Here is a 21,154-nt window from a genome sequence, read left to right on the forward strand (position 1 = left end):
TTTGTGGCCCTTTACAGGGGTATTTATCTTTTCCCCAGTTTTGTCCTGTCCCTTTTATGGAGGCTTTGGCATTCATTATGTGCTCCAGTGAGGAGTCTGCAGTGAAGCTTTTAGATGCTCTCAGGCTATTGTTCACCAGTTCTTTTACTTAAAGTGGCCATAAACAGATGTTTCCCACTTACCTTTTCTGTGCGCCTGGGATTGTTTTTCGAGAGCCCTCTCTCATGTTGGCTCTCAGTTGCCTGTCTGTCTTTTCAAGCCAAGTCTTTCCACACCAGGAATATTTGTCATGCTTAGGCCTGCATCTGTTTTTTTGGGGGGTTTTTTTGTGAAGTTAGGTTATCTAGATTCAAATGACTCAAATAAAACTTTCCCATCTTTGTTCTTTGTTCCTTTTCTATTGTCTGTAGTGTCCCTTTTTCTGCCTTATTTTCTTTACTGTTTCTAAGCAGGTCTTTTCTTTCCTTGACAGCTTGTTTTTGTATTAAGGACTAACAGAGGAGCAAGTGTGAGACAGCCTTATATTTATTTGAATTGAAGATTTTCTGTGCTTTCTTGACACAAATGATACAAGCTTTTGGAAACAGTAATCAAACTAGTAACTCCATCTCCTTTAACACATTACCCAAATCTGTGTTCTCTAGTACAAATTCATGTGTATAGCACTCTTCCAAATGCAGGATGACATTTTTCTTCCAAGGATACAGATTTGTCACAGAAGGAACAAAAAGACCAGCTTTTTATTTTTCACTCTTCCTGACTGCCTCTCCCACTTCCTTTTGCAGGCTTGTTCTCTCTCATACTGCTTTTGAGACTGGTTTTCACAAGAGAACAGCTGTGTCTTCTGGTGTTGTATATACTCTGACAATCACTATTCAGAAAAATTTTCAGCCCTTGCAGATAGTGCTGGAGCAAAACTGAAAAGTAGCAGTGAAATCCGTCTAGTTTCTGCTACAAAGAGCCAAATGGTACAGGGATATAGACTCATGCAAAGCAGGGGTGACTGTAGTCAACTACCTTTCCCCTCCTAAAAAAACAAGCAACCAACCAACCAAAGTCTTTCAGCCAAAAGGAAAAATGACAGCAATGGATTGGCAGATCTGTTAACTCTCTCATGCACTATTTTCCTTGCTGTTTCCTCTGTTCTCTCCATCTTGGCATCTGTGTTTGAGAAGGTTGTGTCAGATCTAGAGTTCACTGAGAGGAGGTGTTGGGCTACCGTTAGTTCTGCTAGACAGGACAAACTAATTTGAAAATACTGAAACCAAGAAGTGTTCATAGCAATTAGACAGGGAGGTGCAGAGGAACACTTTCTGTTGGAGCAGGAAGGGAAGACTCTCATATCTTACTACTTCTAAGATGAAGCTCAGGAAGTTTATGAATGAGGTTTGTCTGACCTGGTGCCTGCAAGGCAGCAGGCTCGTTGACCAAAGTGATCTCTTTCAGTTATCTGCTTAAATAGATTATAGTAATTAAAATCACAGAATCATTTAGATTAGTTTGTGAAGTGCTCACTATGAACTCCTTCCTGGTAGGTATCACAGAAAAACTAATATTAAATTATTTGATCCCTAAAATACTTACTTTGGGGGCTCATGATGTCCTCTACCAATTTACTTGCAAAGCTTTGGTAAGCCAGAAGGCTTTTCATCCGCTTAATCTGCTTTGACTGCTTATAACCTGTTGTGATTAAAATGGATAAATTGCTGTGAGATCATCAACACTGATTAAAAATGAAACTGATTATCTTGGAGTATGCTGAAACGTGTATCCAATCAGTATCCAGGGGAAAGTAAAAGTTTGCTTAGCTTTAGCTTTGATATTTAAAGAGCTTCAGTCCTTCAAAGAGATGTTCCTATTTCTTGGAAGAGGAGCAGGAGGAAACCAACCAGCAGAATGGCAGAAAGCAAGCACACACACACACACACACACACACACACACGGACACTGAAAAAGTTTGAAGAACAGTAGATGATGCTGAACTGTAAGGTTTTCATATAGCCCTTAGTTTTTAGGGAAGAAATTTCTAATACTTACCTGAATGGTATGTTGGGATTAGTCACATACCTTCTAGGATGATGCACTCTTTAGGCTGCTGAAGCCTCAGTCTTAGACGTTGCCTCTCCATAAATTAGCAAGTGACTGTTACCTTTTGCCCCTATTTCCTTACTCTTTTTCTTCTTCTCTTGGCCTCTTTTCACCCAAGAAAGTATAGGCAAGTGCGTTTGCTTCAAGTCTTTAAAAAAACTTTAAGACTATTTCACTGCTACTCTGAAGCATTAGAGATGGAGAAACCCCCAGGCATGCAGAGGAACACTGGGAAACACACAGGAATTAATTGAGCATTTACTTGCACTGACTGGTTTGCTCTCAGACACTAATTACATTGTAATTGAGATATATAGACACAATGACTTTTTGAAAAGTCTAAGAATTATAGTTACAGCTTCCAGAGTTATGGGATGCATCCACTTATATGTTGAAACACTCCTTTCCATGTGAGCATTTTAATTTAATGGTAACAAATCTGCTCTCGCCAAATACATCTGCACACTGAAACCCAGTCTTATCTCTAATGACATGGTATCTCTTACAAGTTCATTTTAGAGATTCTCTTAGGGCTTGGAAATTGATGTCAGTTTAAAAAGGAATGGGATTTGGAGAGAAGAAAGGGGGAATAGAGTAATCTCTGGCACTGTCATATGTTGCAGATTACTTTGAATTCCATCAAATGTTTACATTATCTTGGGTAAACTCATTAATGAAGTATCTGCAGAATACAGATTCAAGTAATCTTTCAAAGGAGGGTTTTCAGTTTCTATGTAAGTGAGAGAGAAGGGGAGAAACTGAGGAAATACAAATGTAAGGAGAGCTAAATTATATATATATATATATAGTATCAAAATAATGCATCTAATGTATTTTTCCTCAAAAGCTCTAAATGAAAACTCTTTCTGGACTACAGCAAATACTCTTTATGGACTACAGCAAATTCAAGTTTTTTGGGAAAGAGTGGCTAAACTATGTATGAACAAGTAGCTGTACCTAATTTTGAGAAAGTTAAAAGTGCAGAAAATGTTGTCCTGAAGTTATAGATTCTCACAAGAAGGATTCAGAAATAAAACACAGTAGAAGTAATTGTAAGCCAAATGGTGCAATTTATATTGTTCTGGGCGAAACAATTTTTGATTAGATTGGCTGGTTTTGTTTTTAGCTAGAAGATGGATATATTAAAAATAGAATGTCTGTTCTTTCTAGGAAGAATTAATAATGAATAATTAATTTTGTGTGTTAATGAAATGTAAATACTGTAAACAAGAAAATGCTCAAGATAGAATTGTATTAAATGATTATAATGTATGGCAAGTTTTCTTTATTAAAACATTTTCCTAGATACATTTGTTTTGCTCAGGTATCACTCAGACCAGCATGAGTATGCAAAAAAATATATACATCAATATCTATTATTGATGTAGACTTCTTAAATAGCTATTTTCTCTCTCTGCTGTGCATATACAGCTTTGCACCATTTATCAAGAAATACTTTTTAATCGAGGTAAAAAATAAATTAGCCATCCAGCATGTAAACACACATCCCCCAATAATTTTTCTCTGTTTAGTGAATTTAGGCAGAATCAGAATTGTAGTAGATATTGATGAACTTCTTCCTGCACTAAAACTGTGGTGCTACACATACAAATGTGCATGACACAGTTAACAGGGAGCATCAAGGGGGAAGATTTGTGTTGCTTGTTCACAAGAGGACTGGGAATGGTCATTCAGACTCTGGTGCCCTCAGTTGTGAGCTGGATGGCTGATCCTGTCTTTGGCAGTGCTCCCTATATTTGTAGTTCTCTTGCCATCCTCTTAACAGTATACAGAGGTAAAGCTAAGCATGATTTGTATTGGTATATGCTTGCACTGAGGTATGATCAAACTTATAAAACATTGATTTTGCTGTGAGGATTATACCTTTCCTCACAACTCTTTTAAAGGTAACAATCTAACTTATTTCTCCTGATGTGAATTTTGGGGGAAAAATCTCCGAAACATTAAACAGAAATATCATGTTCTTCTTTGAGTCTTCTCAAGGACTTAATTTTGCAAGCATAAGGAGTTTCCTTACAAAGGGTTGTGAGAGGTTATTGCTACTTTGTTTATTACTGCTCTATTTACTGGCCTGGGTTAGAGTAGAGGTGAGGAATTTTGGGATCCTGCACACCATGGGAAGAACAGTAATTGTTGAACTGCAGTGTGATTTGTGTCCATGCTTTTGAGTAATTCAGGCTGTGTGCTTCCCCAGTTTCTTCCACTATGGCTGAAAGGCTGCTGGTCTGGCTTTGATTGTATATGCAGACAAAAGCAGTCTTCTACAGGGTAGGGTGCGTTTGGTAGACACTGCTCACCTAAGTATAAAAAATTAATTCTTGTTTTTATTTTTTTTTTATATAGATTTGTTCGGACCGTGCTGCCATTTTCTCAGGAGTTTCAGCGTGATAAGCAGCCTAATGCACAGCCACAGTATCTCTATGGATCAAAGGTTGGACTTAATTCCCTTTATCTTCATGGTTTGCTAATGTTTAAAGATGTCTTTTTAAATTATAGAAACTATGGTGTAGAAAGTTATTAGAAATGGACTGAAACACATTTTGTGGATATTTTAAATTGAACACACACTTCTTTTAAGACTTTGCTGTGAAGCTCACCATATGTTTCAGCCAAAGTGCAATTGATTAGTCTGATGGTTAGTCTTGTCTGATAAAGCTAAAAATAAGCCCTTCTCTCAACCACCTTGTACTGTACAGTTGCTTATAGTGGCAGGGCAGACTCAAAGTAAAGATTAATTACTCATCTGGTGAAGTGTGAACAAGAGGACATCTTGGGTGCAGCTCTCCCTTATTCCACTGATGAAGACTGTGGTGACAGAAGGGAAGGGAATAGATAGATAGGAAAAACTGCTTCAGATGTTATCTGACTTAAAAGAAATCGATTCTAACCATCATAAACTTTCAGATAACAAACTTCTTCAATTATTTTTAAAAAAAAATGTAGTGTTTCTTTGGCATCTACAACCCAAGAGCTTCATACTCATTCTGATGAACTTGGTGTCTTCTCATCTTCTGTATTATCATCATGTTTCTCGCTTTGCAGTTAGGTGGGCTGGGAAGGTTTATTCAAGTTTTCAGTAGAAGTGTACACAATGTGCAGTCACAAACTCTGTCCCTGTGGCAATCCTCAATACTGAGGTTGGAAAGGAGCTTGTGTGGATGATAAGTTGGAAGAGTGCTTGGCACAAGAGAACAGCTGTGGGCTACCCAAGTGAGGAAGGTTAGCCTGCACTCACAGGACCGATGCTATCTGTGCTCATGTGTGATAGATTTATTCTCCCTGACCACTGCAGATTAATTTTCTTATTCTTCAGAATTATTACCTGAGTCTTATGACAGTTAGAGACATAGTTCATTAGCACAGATTTACATTTTTAATATATAGTACCAGATATTGATCTACTTCAAACAGCAATAAAAACCAGCAGTGCTATCTTCAGCAAATCATTTGAGGTGGTATGACAAGGCGTCGCTCTAAATTTTGCATTGTTTTCTTGAATATCAGGGTGGCAAACTGAAGTATGAAAAAGATAGATGAAAACATAAGGATTAAATTAGAGGATGGACTTAAAAAAAAGTTTTAAATTATTTATCATTATTTAAAATATGTACTCAATTATACGTGTATAATTTATGCACGTGTGCTGTAAGTGTTATGGATGCCTACTCTCAATATCTACCTCCTACTTAACCATGAACATTAGTCCTTGTCTTACTACTTTCTGCACATCATACCATAGTTGTATGGTGCAATTTCAACCCAGTAATCTAGGTTTTCAGATATCTTAAGAGTTACAGATTTCAGTGCTAAAATGTCTGCTGCATTTATAAAATTTTATGCCTTTAAAATGTAAAGGAGGTGCAAAAGGGTTCACGTGTCTTAATGTGGAATGTAACAGTTGACTGTCTGGTCCTGTAAATAGTGTTTTATGTAATTGTTCTCCAAAAAGAAACAGTAAATTATAGGGAAGTGGAATTTTCTTACATTGGAGTTATTGTGTTCTGTACTATTTTAGGAACTGACCAGATGCAGCATAGAGCAAAAACCTTACTGAATTTCATAGAGATTGCTAACTTAATTTATCTAAGTGATGATACAGCGGAGTGAGTGACAGAAGATTAACCGGGGAACACTTTTTTTTATGAGTCAGGTTGCATTATTAAAATGAGTTTAGTAATCTTCACACTGAGAGCTATAGATTTTCAGAATCCTTGAGTATTTCTCTGTGTGAGCAGCAGCAATCAAGGGGTGGGTCTTTCTTGTATTTCTAGGGCAAATTTTGTAACTGGATAGGCCTATATTAGAAAATACTCAGGACTCTCTGTAGTTTTAAATTTTAACAAGAGTATATTTTTATTCTTGAGTTGAATGTATTTTGAAATTGAGGATATCTGAACAGAGTTTTTGACATTTCTACTTACTACAGCCAGTTACAGATAGGAATTCTTACCTTACAGAGGTTGCACTACTGCAGGAGTAACTAAAGAAATTTTTTTGTTTGTATCTCAAAGCATTCACATATTCCCAGATATTTCTAAATGGATCAAAGCATTTGGTCTGTATTAATGCATCTTGATATTTGGTATAGAGAGTTGTAAGAACATTCTCTTTAGCACCTAAAGTTTTCTGTGTGGTATGTTCATGTAATTAGCAAAACAAAAACCCACAGATACAACTTACTTCTTCTGGTTGATATGGAAGCAGATCTGTCAGGTGGGAAGGAACTAGCTTGCAAAAGCTCATTAGCCTTTGAAGTGAGCTGGATTATTTTAAAAGTTTGGTTGAGCATGCTCATTGAAATCCCTTGACTCAGGTAAAGTACGTGTAGGATTAATGATATTAATGTTAGCAGGAATTTGGCAACATAATGCGAATGCATGAAATATTTTATACAAAAAAGAAAGTATCTTTTCTGGGGACTTGAACTAACTTTGCATGTTAAAGAAATACCTGGTTTTATAGAGGTTGTGTAGACCAGAAGTGAAGGGCTTTCTTTCTGTCTTACACAACATTTTCCAAATATTGTCATGTTCTTATGTCTCTGGCACTTAGTAGAGGCTAACTCATTTATACGTGAAACATACATGTTTGAAAGGTACGTCTGACTGTGAATATGTTTTTTTTATCTACTGCTGGTGTACAAATGAAAATCAGTTGGAACTATCTTGCAACTTGTTATCAGTTTGGTAATCACTTAGAATGTTTGCCCAGTACTTGATGACTGTTAATATTGAGCGATGAATTACCAAACCTGATACAGAATTGCCTGAGTGAACCTGAATTTATCTGTAATAAAACTTTCTCAACAAGAAGCAGTCATGTAGCTCTGTGAGCATGTGATGACATGAGTTTTTCAAAACTGGAGTAGAAAACAGATGACACTCTGCATGAGTTGCTCATTTGCAGCAGGTGCGAGATGGTCCATTGCTTGTGAGATGATATAAGTGTTTATCTTAGTAGTAAGCTCTGTGGGTGGAATGGTTTTATATTTAGAGAAGGTAAATCCCTTGGGAAGCACTTCCATGGTAGCTCTTTGCCTTCTTAGTCAGATATAGGCATGTCTCTTGGTTATATGTGTTTGTGTACAAATAACAGAATACAGTGGGTGAATTGCCTTGAAACTGCTTTAAGACCGAACTGCTCCTTGTTCTCATTATGGCATGTACATGTGTATATAATGTAAATGTGTGTATATATGTATTGGACTGTCTTAAAACTCACATAAAGAAATAGACATGCAGACAAGTAAACAGGCTTCCAAGAGCCCAAGATGCTGGCAGAGATTGACTGTGTCTCTTGGCTTCATCCCTTTAATATTAAAATATTTTTTGATGAAAACCTAATCAGAGAAGTGTTACTGTTAATTTGATTACAAGATAATTATAAAGCATTCTTTCTGTCCTCGCTACCCAGGCACTCTTTTTTGGCAGTAAACCTGTTGTGTTGGCTTCATGCTCTGATGAGGGTTTTTTAGTTCAGATGTATTCCATGTAATACCATCATTTGAAACAGCAAGTCAACTGTTATTCTCACAGTTTATTTGAGACTGATGTGCAAGACAAAGGAAAACATGTCAGCTGGAGGAAGTGTGCTCTGCAGCAGGTGGAGAACACATTATTGCTAACTTCACACAATAAAAATGCCTTTTGAAGTGTTTTCTGAAAGTCCTACTCGCCCCCGTTCAGCAGACGTTTCTGTGTGTCATGCTTATCCTACTCAAAAAAAATAAGTGAAGAAGATTCATCACACTTATGCCAGCTTCTCCCTAGCACTCTGAGAGTTGATGCATTTCACAAGTCGTGGGAATTGTTGTCAAAATAGAGTAGCTGACAAGATCCACTACCTGCTGTGAAATATTCATGGGGAGCTCTCTTGCCAAAATTGTATCCCCCCCGCCTTAGCTTCCAGGGCCTGGTGGAGAGGGATGGCAGCTGCCCAGCCAGCAGTTCTCCAGCCTTCACTGGTACAACCGAGCTGGTCAGAGAGACCTGACTTCACACATACAAGAGCAATTAAGTGCCTGAAGTCACAGTGCACCTTTGGTTTTTTAGGTGTAATATACAGCAATACTAAGATTTATTATGTTTTTATGGAACACAAATGCACTTAAAATGTTTAAGACAGGGTGATTTTTACATGTAAATCAGACATTTGTCACGTTGTGAGGGTGAACAGATTTCTCTCTGAAGGACCTTGGCACTTTGCCATGAAGCTCAAGGCAGAGTGAGATGATCAGAAAGTTTTCTTGTTACAAAAATAAAATGCATTTTGTCATGTTTTTACTATTTTGTCCCCCTTCATTACACAGAATGTACTGAGCAATTGGAAAGAAATTTGCAGCTGATTAACATGTATTATCATTAAAACTGAAAGGGAAAGAGAAAAGGAAGGGCCAGAAGCTGTGTCTCTGAATTCCATTTCCTCTGCAGGGAGTCACTGACCCATGGAGCAGAAGGTAGCTTGTGGTGGGAGCAGAAGAGTGCAAAATGTGATAATCCAGGATATCTCCTAATTAGACATGTTCTTACAAAGTCAGTATCTTGCATGTATTTACACTGAGGGAAAATAAGACAGATGAGAGGATACAATTAAAATCCTGCTGAGTTTAGCTTACATTCTAAGACTGACCTCATTACAGATGGGAGGGAGGGACAACACCCTGGGCACTGAAAAGTGTTGTCTGAGTGTAGTACTGCTTGTAGTGTGTGTTTTGGGAAGCAGCTGGGATTGTCAGGGTAAAACTCACACTGGCAAACCACTGCACTCTGTGTATGTTCCAGTTGCCTATAGTCTAGCAGTCTGGGTTGCCATCGGAAAACTCCTCATCAGTTTTATTCATGCTAGTTAATAAAAATTCTTTTGGTCACTTTTGATTACTCTTTATATTTGTTTGCTGCTTTAGACTAAAGAAAACCACAAAAAATCCCCTTGAAATATAAACCAATTACTTGCTACATGCTTCATTTTTAAATAATGGAGAGTGGCTGAAGTGCTCACTTCTTGGATATGTGAACCTTTTGCATCTGTTGAAAAAGGGTTTGACATCAGAAGGACAGCCAGGAGTGTGCTGTAGTGAGCAGTTGGAGCTCCCTGTTACGAGCACCAACAGTGCATGTGATGTGTTTGAAGTAGCTGGGCTACCTTATGTAGCAAAAACCTTCTGGTTTTTGGACAAAACATTTCTAATTTGTAGCAGAGCTCTGTCCTGTTACTGGGACTCGTTCCTGACTTTTAGAAGATGGCATGATGGGCTCATTGCACACTGAGGGATTCTCTATGATTGTGGCTAGCTGGATGCTACCTGGATGCTTTCCCTCAGCATCCTGTGTCTGCTGGCTCTGCCTGCTGAACTCATCTGAGGTGTATGCCACACTTTTGGTCCATGGCTCCTCACGCTCTTGTTTGGAGGTCCTGTTCTGCTCTTGCAAGCGCTCGTGTCTCCTGCGGCACAGGAGGTGCAGGCAGCCGTAGAGCAGGACTGCAGCGATGATGAGGAGCAGGACGCTGCTGGTGAGCCAGATGCCCAGTGCCAGCTCTTTCTTGGTGTTGCTCGCTGATGCTGGGTCTCGTTCCAGTGTGTTAAACACTCTGCACTGGTCGCTGGAGGGGTTTGCGGACTGGCAGGTCACGCACATGATGTATGTTGTGAGGGGAGTCAGGTTTTCAACAACAAAGGAGGAGCGAGTGGTGGGCACCCTCTCTTCCTTCTGAAAGCTCTTTCTGGAGTAGCTGGATAGCATGCTGTTCCAGTTAGGGTGGTACATGATGCTGTAAAAGCTGTCGACACAACTGGCCATTTTTGGCCAAATTACCATTGCTGTGTTTCCTGTAATGTTTTGGATGGTTATTCCCATCAGGATGTTGCTTGAGAGTTTTTTTCTCCCTTGATGTGGGTCTCCCTGTGGAAAGAGAAGATGTTCTTTGGAGAAGCTGCAGCACTGAGGGTGTTCAGATCTTAATTGCAGTGTTCTGTAATGTAAGAATGGAGTTTGTTAGGAAAGTATGCTCTCATCTTTGGTACTGCAGTGTAAAAATGGGAATGAAAGTTCATAAAATTTGAAGTATTTTAAAATGTATATTTCTCTTCCAAGTGAAAAGATAAACATAAACTTAGAAAAATTCAACCAGAGCGGCTGTCTGTACAAGTGGCCAGTTGTATCTTGAGAGATGGTGCATTTTTGCAGAATTTACTATTGGAGAATTACTTCCTTTCGCTTTTTTTTTTCCCAGGTGATTGCAAAAAAAAGCAGTAGTTACTTTTTTCTCTAGTCTGTGTATCTTGCATTTTATGCTAAGTGGCAAGAGGAGTTGGCAGGAGTGGATAGTGAGGAATAAATGTCTCTACCATCCACAAGTCTTTATTTTTGCCAGTCACAATCAGTTGAAAAACAAAAGAGTATGTGGAAACATGACCACATATTATTTTGTCTCCAATATCTTACATTAGTTTCTTATTCACAAGTTCACATAGGAACACCTTCCACATGAAGACAGGCTGAGTCAGCTGGGGCTGTTCAGCCTGGAGAAGGCTCCAGGGAGATCTTACAGCACCTTCTGATACCTAGATACAGCAATACAGCTGGAGAGGGTCTTTTAACACAGACAGATAGTGATGGGACGAGGGGGAATGAATTTATTTTAAAGAGGTTATATTTCAATTAGATATTAGGAAGAAACTCTTTACTGTGAGGGCAGTGAGGCACTGGAATGCCCAGAGAAGCTGTGAAAGGTGCCCGTGGCAGGGGTGTTGGAACTAGGTGATCTTTAAGGTCTCTGTTTTGTGATTCTGTGATACTCCCCATGTTTTGCTGTTAAGTTGCACATCTGTGGCCACTGCAGCTACACTGCGGCAGTGGCTGTGAACACAGTACATTAGTGGTATCAGTATCACAATATTTAGTCTTGATGCTAGTCAGTCTCTTGGAAAAGCTCTGTCAAGCTTAGTGAAATACAGCTTTCACTATAGCCTGCCTTTTGGATAAATAGTGGAGATTTTTAAAAATTACTAATGGTTTTTGCTGTTCTAAGTAATTTTATGTAATCCCTGTCTGCCCTGAATTTGTACTCCTCCTCGTTCTCAATTCAAATTAGAAAATCTGCCAGTATTTTGAGAGTCTCAGTATGTGTAGCCACTGTAAATAGTGAAAGAACATATCTTTTCTGCAATTTCTCTAAACTCATCTGTTAAAGATATATATAATAACCAGTGGGTATTTTCATTTGTTTGGCTTGAGTTTTATGCTTTTACTGCTGTGATGGTAACTTTTGAAAAAGAGCTTACCTAAGCAATTTAGTCTGATTCCTTAGTTTGAATGTCAGTTTCTAGTGGCACTCCTGGAAGTTTTTTTCCACTTTGGAAGTTTCTGACATTTTTTATGACTATAAATGCCCATGACAGTAACACACTATTTCATTGTTTATTACTTTGTTGTGAAAATTAAATCTAATTTTTTTTTAAGATCAGGTTTAAAATGTTACATTTCCTGGCTAAACAGCAGTTAATAATTGAAAATTTTCCTGAGGAAGAAAGCTTGTGAGATTTGCTCATAACATATTCTGAAATTATTCTGTAATACTTATACTAGATAGGAGACTGGGAAAATGTGTATTTTATGAGATATTTTTAATGGGATTTAGATAGTGACATTACATTTATGGTAAGAATTCTGTTCCTGTTTATGTCAAATTGTTGCTCAAGGCTTTTGGATTGTACTTGCTGGGAAGTGGGAAGAAAAATATGCATGTTTATTTTCATGACAATGTAAAACCATGCATATGATTGATCTGGGTAGATGCTGCTTTTCTAATGCTTGGTAAATGCACCTTTTTTAATACATCAACAACATAAAGGAACTGAGTTTGCTATCAGATAAACTTACCGAACAGACACATTTTGGCATCTACCCAGCTACTGCAGATATTAAAATAGGGTGCATTAGTGAGATCAGAGCTTTTACTTGCTCAGTTACCTTCTCTTTAGCTGGTAGATCCTAATTACTTAAAATTATAATTTTTTTTTTTTTAGAGAGCACTTTCTAACACAGCCTAGGAACAATAGTTTCAACAGCTTAATCCTCATAGCATTTTTTAAGCAGAATGAACTATAATTAAATGACAATAATACATTTCTATTGTTACAAACCATCAGTTATTAGAAAACACACAATTACTGACAAGTAAATGTTTGGAAAAGCCATCTGATGTTTTATGAATCATAAAGTCAGTACTTACCGTCACTCCCTGACGGAAATTTCAATACACAATTTCTTTATGGTGACGCTGCTGTGAAAATGTTACAAACACCAATTTTTTTGTATCCCTTTCTACATGAATTATTTCCTGACTGATCTCTGTTTGCCAGTTTGCCTTTTCTTCTTCTCAGATTCTCTGGACTGAATTCTCATTGCTTGATTTCAGTTTTTTTCTCTGATGCTGCTGGTGGCATGGTTTCTTTGTCTCTTCCACTTAAATTCCTGCAAGAGCACATCTTGTCTAAAGATGCTGTTGCCTTGCTTTTCAAAGACCATACAGGAGAAAAAGAATAATGTCTTTTCCCCCCTCTCCTGCTTGCCTCCCCTTGGCAGTATGCTGCCTGAGCATCCCTGTTATATACTCCTGTGTGTGGACGAGTGATGCTGTGAGTGATTAATGTTAGCACTTTGATGACATCAGCAACTAAAAACTCTTGCTTTTTTTTTTTTTTTTTTTAAATTTAAGTAGGGGAGGGAGCAAGTACGGCTTAAAAAATAATGAACAGCAACTTCCCTCTCTTTCCACCTTACCTCCCTCTAGTTAGTGGCTTCTTCCCTAAGCATTTTAAGCTTTTGTGTCTCACTGGGGGAAAAGCGCTGTTGGTGTGTAATGTTTTTTTTCTCAGTCCCTTGTTACAGTTTAGAAAGATCCACTAATCCAACGTTTACAAGTGAACGGTAAATTTTAGGTGCTTCCCCAGGGGTTTACATGAATGTATTTTTAGATTGTCTGGCTTCTTATGTTATGCATTGGCAGGTTTTTTTAAAACACTGAAATAATGTTTTTAGGGCTTGCTTTTCTATGACAAGATTCCTGCTGTGTGAAGAGAAGTTCCCTCCCCTTAACTTCATGGCAGTAAAAGGCTTGAACTCACTAAAATAAAATTCTCTTTGTGCTATAGCTGAAATGGATAGTTCTGATATGTTTGTTGTAGGAGACCTACCTAATTGGAAACATCAAAACCAAAAGATCTCATCTTTTAGGGGCAATTGTATAAATCCTTAGTTTATCAGGACATTCATCTGCACATATGTTCTTAAGGTTTTACCAGTTCTGTCTGCTGTCTTTGCCCCAGACCCCATTTTTGTATGCAGAGAGCTATGGAAATGCACAGGTTGTACTAGAGAGGTACAGCTTCAGGCTGTCCCCTGGTGGGACACACTTGGAGTTTGGCCTTTTAGACAGCTCTGATGTAACAGCAGGACTCTGTTATGGACTAGGATTTCTAATAGATATCCAAGTGTCTATTTTAGTTTGAATCGAGAATTTTTAAATTTCTAAGACCTCAGTTGGAAACCGGTATTTATATATAGACATACAACATAAATAAAAATTGTATATTATATTCTGATTACTTCAAAAGATGATTTTAAGTACTTTTATGAGAATCACTCATAAAATAATAAAACCCTTCAAGAGCTTGTTACAGTTTTCTGACTTGAATTCCAACTAGCTTAATGCCATGTATTTACATTTTATCTGGTGTTGACTTGCATGGGTAGTTAGGACAGGATCTGCATTGAAGGGAATGCTCTTCCTGGAAAATCTTCAGTTACAGCTGTGTGTGAAGTTGAAGGTTTAACAGTATGATGTTTTCCATGTATCAGAGAGAATGAAACTGCGAAAAACTAAAGGAAACACAACAGTCCCTTCTGTAAGAAAGGTGGCCAAGATTCCTTCTAAAATTAAATTTCAGGGTATTAGGAGAACAACCCACTTGCAGAAATGGAGAATGCTGAATTAGCTAACCCTCTCTAATCTGCAGCTTCAGCAAACAGTTCCTAAATCCCCACATCACATCAGTCTGTACAGCTGTGTTCACTTTCATAGAAATAAACATGACTATGGCAAAGCACCTGGTCCTATTTATGCAAGTCTTGAAGGATTTCCATGAGGGTACATCCCAGACTTAGATTTGCTTTGATCTTGTGTACAGCAAAGGGGTTTGAATAAGAAAGATCCTTATTAATTAGTTGCAGAGAGCAGTAACTGCAGAAGGCTTTTTTTTTTTTTTTTTTTGTAGTTGAGTACTCAGAGGCTTAGAACACCTATTATGAACACAAAATTGAAGTAATATCTTTCAAGACATTTTGTGCATAAAATGGAAGATAAAGGAATAGAAGCTGTGTTTTTAATTCAGGGATCTGGACGTAGCATTGACTAGTTTTACCTTTTTATACTTGTGTAAATAGAAAAGTACAAAAGATAAAATGTTTGTGGCTTTATAAATGATAGATGGAAGATGTCTGCTTGAAAAAAAGTGCTCATGAATTTGTGCTGCTAATAGTGAGATTTTTGTTGAAGTTCTTGCCTTACAAAAGAGAAACTGTGTATTTAAAGTTCCTTCAGAGACAGTGAGACATAAAGTTTTTATTTTAGTTTGAATGTGCTTTAAAATGATGTTTAAATTGCATTATTATTGAGATACAGGCAGACAAAATTTTCATTAATCATCTCTTTTTTCTTGTTTTAGGCATTGAATTTGGCATATTCCAGCATTTACAGCAACTACAGGAATTTTGTTGGTCCTCCTCACTTCAAAGTCATCTGTAGACTTCTTGGATATCAGGGCATTGCTGTGGTGATGGAGGAGTTGCTGAAAGTTGTCAAGAGCCTGGTATGCTAATTGTCTTTATTTTTCTTCTAGTCTAAATGGTTTATTATAGAAAACGTCTCAGGAAAAACAACGCGAAAGTGAGATCCTGGATAAAATAGTTAAAATAACTTCCATTGAAATTCGATATAACCTGTGCTCGACAGTACTCTTGTGTGAGCAATAGAAAGAATAGCCTTGGTGCCCTGAGAAGTGTTTTGAAAACATTGGATTCTTCATTTGAGATTAATTTAATTTGTAGTGACCTGAACTGTTAGGGCCTAGGTAGACTCTGGAAGAGTATGAGTATTTTAAATTAGTTGGTTTCAACTTGAAGACCATATTGTACATTCACTTCCTTGATATTTTTTCAGAGCAACTGTAGTGTGCTTTCTGCCTGACATCTAATTTCAGGGCTCTCATTAATGACATCACTGATAGATGTCTCCTTAACAACAGGAGTTTAACCTCTGTACTTAATTAGCAGCGCTGCTCAGGCCTGTTTTGAAGACGTTATCCACGCAGCCTGGGTATCATGTATTGGAAAGGGCCTTCTTTGTAACTGGGAGGAGGTTGAGACACTGGCTGTTTGCTATACTACTAGAATCTATATATACAGCCATAGTGCATTGCAGTTAATTTAAGCCAAAGAAATTATATTTTCCTCCCTGTTGCTTGTATGAGCATGCTGCCAAAATAATCCAACTGTACTAGGGAAAGCTGTGGTATTCATAATCCTACTTCAGGCATTTGACACATTTGGCAGTTTGTTTACAGTAATTCCCACAATGTTCTAAGTATATTTTTGATGTTCTAGAAAGGATGAATCCTGCTTGAAAAGGTGCTGTAATTTGATCTTCAGGGGAGGAGGAAAACAGTTATATTTTTCAGGGATTGAGTGTCAGGTATTGGTTTGCTGTGTTTTATGAGAGGATTTTTTGTATAACTTGTCTCAATTCATTAAAGGTGGCATTGAACACTTGGTCACTTATAAAGAAGGTTAAGAGGCCTGGAGAAGGGTATCCTGCCAATGCCTGATGCAGATGCTCAGATGTAGGGGGATAGATAAGGTAGGAAGACAGGCTGACTGGAGGCTGGGACTCTCACAACTGGTATGTCCAGAAGAACCAGTCTTGGCTGTTGCAGCCATTCCTAATCATAAGGGCTTTTTTCATGTTGCTTTTGAACACATTCAGATGCTTTTTTGAATGGTTTTGAAAACATTCAAATGCAAGTTTTTACCGAAACCTTAAAAGTTAGTTAGACAGTCTGTAAGAGAAAAACATGTTTTCTTCTTTTTTACCTTCCTGGCCTTAGCTGTTGTGCCACTCTTGTAGCAAAGGTGGCTAATGCCATGTGAGCTCTTTACGTTTGAAAAAGTTGCCTTTTTAACGACGATGACTGGCAGAATTAAATGCAAGATTTTTAGAGCTGCTCCAGTTCATGTATAATTTGAATGCAGTTTGTTGTAAAGTTTTGTAGTTCAACAGCGCTGACATGTTTACATACATCTGTTTTCTCTTAGTTACAAGGGACCATTCTTCAGTATGTCAAGACCCTAATGGAAGTGATGCCTAAGATCTGTAGGTTACCACGACATGAGTATGGTTCTCCAGGTTAGTTTGTGTTTGATGTTACCTTAGCAGCCTTAATAATATGATACTAACCACTGTCTTCTGAATCTTTTATATCTGTCTTTCCTTCCCTTCTTTTTTCTCCTGAAAATTAGTTTTTAGCCTGGCTGTGGCTTCTTCTTTCTTTTTTTTTTTTTTTTTTCTTCATAAAAAGAATCATTGAATGCTATGCTTTCTGAAAGTACTTAAAAAGTTTTATGACTTCTGTATATGGGACAAAAGGATGACAACCTGTATAGAGACAGCTTTATGACATAATTGATCTTGAGCTGGGATGTCCACAATAGTTTCTGTTTCCTGTCTTTCTCATAAGTGTGTTGAGCTTTTGCCTCAGCAAGGTAGCCTTTCACATTTTTTCTGTTCCTATGTCTAATTTAGATAATCTAGTTCTCTGGGACAGCTTCTATTCTCTTTTCCTTTGCCCTCACCCAATGCAAGGTAAAAGGAGTGATGCTGTTGGGAGGCATACTGGTCCTGCCAGAGCAGTTATGTCTGAGGCTTGTGTGGGGTGCATCTTAGCTTCTGAACAGGAGGTGTGACAGTTGCAGAAGAAGAAATGGCATTGAAAGCTGCTTGCCACTATGGAGAAATAATCGACTAATTAGTATTTTTCACATTGTTCATGAAATTTTGAATCTGCTTTCCCCTTCAAAATATTCCTCCTCCACAACTTCTAATTAACACAAATTAGTCCTTCCATGTGCCACCCACCTCCTAAGTTTATTTTTCCAGAGTCACTTAGTTTTATTAAATGCCACTCCAACTGGAATGAGGGTGAGTTTTTTCTGCTTCCCACAGCTTGTTTGACGTTCATTACCAATGTTAAATGAAATTGAGGTCTTACTAAGTGTTTCCTTCCTGTTTTTCTCCCTGGAGCATAGAAATGGATGAATCATGGTAGTTAGGAGTATAAAAATAATCTCTCTGAGGCTTTTAGCCATTCATTGAGGTCTGACAGCAAAAGCAGTAGGTATTCTCAAATATAGATAATGCATCACCAAGATCTGTGATGCTACAGGTGAGATTAGGAAGCTTGCCAGAAATCCTGACCTGTAAGGGCTAAATATTTGGCAGGAGATGCCCAGGGATTTTAGGAGAAACCTCTCTCTTAAGGTTGAAAGACAATCCACCCTATAGGAAAGGCAGAACTTCACTGGTGCAAGGGGTAACAAACTATTTTGGCCTCGTATTTACTCTTCTAAAAGAAATGCCATTTGTTTAGATGCCTACCATACCAAGAGATCAAAGCAACTCTTGGTTTTACAGTGGGATATCATACTTAGTTTTAGAATTGGACTGGATCTCAAAACCCCACCTGATTCTCTCCTCCTTTACTGCCCCCATTCCTGTCAGGGTTTGTCTTAACAGATGCAGTTTTCTTATTCTGAACTCTTTCTAGCAGAGGACACATAATAACCCTCTGGTGAGCCTCTTCCAAGAAATGCAAAGACAGCCTTTATAGCACTGTCATGCCATCTCTTCCTTTCCTTTCCAAGTTGCCAGACAGAACAGAAGAGGCTTGTGGAAGACAAGGACACTTCCATCACTCACTCACATCAGGGAAAAACAGCCCTGTGCCCTCTGACACCCCCTCATCATGGAGCTGTCTGCCCTTGGAACAGCACTGGCTGATAAAGGAAGATGTTCTCTCTGATGAGGATGTGCTGTAGATTTTAGCCTTCCTCAGGAAAGGAACTGCCAGACTGTGGAAGGCAGGCTCAAAGCATGCTTCCTTTGAGTCACTGTCCTCTCATTTCTGTGCTAAATTCTCCTCTTTAGCAGTCTTTGCCACACCTTGTTTATGTGTTTTGTCACAGAAAATGCAAGGCAATACACACCAACTGTTGTCTGTTCCCTCCTCTGCCTCCAAACGCTTCCTCAGAAGTTGTTAGTTGTAAGTAGTAAGCCTGAGTGCTGTGGGGTATGTCTCTGCTGCTTCAGTTCTTTCATTACAAGTCATTTAATAACTTCTTTATAACTGGCACAACCTACATATACAGACCAAAACTGTGATTCCAGTCTTTAGATTAAGTATGTAGATTCTCATCTATCTTGAGGTAATATGCATTTATTAATTCAGAATTAATTTCCTGAGTCCATTCTTCATGTGCAAAGTGATTTAAGCACACTCAATAAGTAAGCCTCTAGCTCTTTCATAGCACTTCGGACTTTTCATTTGGAGAGTTTTGTTTGAATTCTGCTGATTGCAGTTCCTTGGCCCCTGCATAATCAGCCTTCTAGACTTGTGGATTTCTAAATGGTGATTTATTGCTGCTAAAAGGAGCAGGGTACAGACAGTGGCATCAGAGTTGTTGAGGACTCCTCTTTGCCAATGGGTTTGTTTCCATAGGAACAGTCTAAAGCAGTGGGGAACTTGTTCATCTTGTAGTCATAAAAATATTTGTCTAAAAATACATTAAGCATAAGGTTTTTTAAAGGGACCTTTTAAAGTTGCTAAAGCTCTTAAAGGAATATTTGCCTTGTAAGAGTTTAAGCTTGAAATTTCATCTTGGAGGTAACATTTTCTTCTGCTATTTTTTGAGTATTTGAACATGTCATTTCTTCTTTTGATGGATTAGTATCCTGCCAGTCTGAAGTGTCATTGAATACCATGAGGAAAAGTAGTTTGTCAGCTCTGCTGTGAGATGAGGCTTTTGTCACTGCTATACCACCCTCTCCAAAACAAACTTTTTAAAAGATCAATGACCATAGCAAGATATAAACTTCATGAGAAAGTAGCCAAATTGTGTATTTTTTCCTAAGTATAACATTTTCGTGTTTCTTCTTTAAAAAAAAAAAAAAAAACAAACCCCACCAAAAACAACAACAGCATAACAAAACCAAACCAAAGAAACAGACCACTCAAGGCTGGTGCAGGACAAAGCACTTGTTATCCCAGGCCATGACCTCTTGAAACCCCACTTGTTAGCATGGCAGTTTGGGGAAGCCCTCCAGAGCCCTGTGCCACCAGCTGCCATGTTCTTGTCTCTCCCTGGGCTGATTGTGCTGCTGGCAACACTTTGGGAGCTGTTTCTGCACAGCAGTCTGGCAAAAAAAGGTCTTCCACCCCTTCTTTTTCTGGAATATTTCAGGTCAGAATCTAATAGGAACTGGAGCAGGCCTGAGCTGGGAAGCATGGGGAAGGGCAGCAGTGGCTGGAGGCTGTGATGGAGCATCACTTGGGGCATAGCAGAAGGGTTTATAATTCTACTGTTATCCCAGGTTTTTGATGAAACTTGGATAAGGAGGAGAATAATTCAAGTGAGGACACAGTGGCTTATGTCCACGTTGAAGGAAATGTATTCATATGTATTCAGTGTATTCCTGAAACCTGTCCAGTGGAGAAAGATTTGGGAAGGCATCACAGACTATTTGGAAGAATTTAGGGGAAACCCAGATCACCTTGATGATTTTAGGAGGGCATTAAGAATTGATTAGATACACAGAACAATGGAATATTTCTTTCTAGCAAAATAAACACAGTACACAGGCTCCATGGTCATAATTCCTGGATACATGTATATGCTTAAACCTGATGAATATTTCCACTGAAGGGAATAAATGGCAGCACTGTTGATATGCAGAGTCAGTGATGTCTCTTATAAGCCAAAGAAGTATTTGGATTCAGCATTTGAAGGTCTCTATGAAAATGAATATAAACTAAAGGTCCTTATGCATCCATTTTTTTGAGAGCAGCTTTGCTATTGCAGATTAGTAGATTTTATTTGATAATAGTCAATACAGTTCTTTGCAGAAAATAACCCAAAACACAACTAGACCAAGAATTATAATCAAGATCCAGTTTGTTTGTAGTCAGAAATTCAGTTCTAGAATTAATAGCTCATTTTTGTCCTAATCTTTTAGGTACCAGAATTGTTACAAGCTCTGAAACATGTTTGATTTCAGTCTGTAGGTGTGAATTGAGAAATTAAAGGTAACTGAAGTGAAGGAATCTAACCAGCTTTGAGTTGCATGTGTTGATTTGCTCTGACTTCCTAAATTAATCAGTGTACAGACTGCACAGCTGAAACTTGGCATCTGCTGTTTGAGTGCTGTTGAGATAGGA

At 38.2% G+C, this 21,154-nt stretch overlaps 2 protein-coding genes across 4 annotated transcripts in view; one reads left to right on the plus strand and one right to left on the minus strand.

Moving 5' to 3' along the window:
* The window catches only part of CYFIP1 (cytoplasmic FMR1 interacting protein 1), a 75,259-nt gene that overhangs the window by 43,107 nt on the left and 10,998 nt on the right, over positions 1-21,154 (plus strand). For all 3 annotated transcript variants that reach the window (XM_066313566.1, XM_066313565.1, XM_066313567.1), the window contains 3 exons: positions 4,453-4,540; positions 15,335-15,478; positions 16,980-17,070. In XM_066313566.1, the coding sequence (XP_066169663.1) occupies positions 4,453-4,540; positions 15,335-15,478; positions 16,980-17,070 (323 nt within the window). The remainder of the gene's footprint in view (positions 1-4,452; positions 4,541-15,334; positions 15,479-16,979; positions 17,071-21,154) is intronic.
* LOC136374480 (fibronectin type III domain-containing protein 9-like) lies at positions 8,167-10,552 on the minus strand. The gene has a single exon (XM_066339862.1). It carries the CDS (start codon positions 10,461-10,463, stop codon positions 9,792-9,794), a length of 672 nt encoding a protein of 223 aa, XP_066195959.1. The 5' UTR covers positions 10,464-10,552; the 3' UTR covers positions 8,167-9,791.

The sequence above is a fragment of the Sylvia atricapilla genome, chromosome 2 (genome assembly GCF_009819655.1).
Source record: "Sylvia atricapilla isolate bSylAtr1 chromosome 2, bSylAtr1.pri, whole genome shotgun sequence".
Lineage (NCBI taxonomy): Eukaryota > Metazoa > Chordata > Aves > Passeriformes > Sylviidae > Sylvia > Sylvia atricapilla.

Bases quoted from the DNA above. Each gene is read 5' to 3' on its own strand.
- LOC136374480 (XM_066339862.1), bottom strand. From the start codon at position 10,463: ATGGGAATAACCATCCAAAACATTACAGGAAACACAGCAATGGTAATT.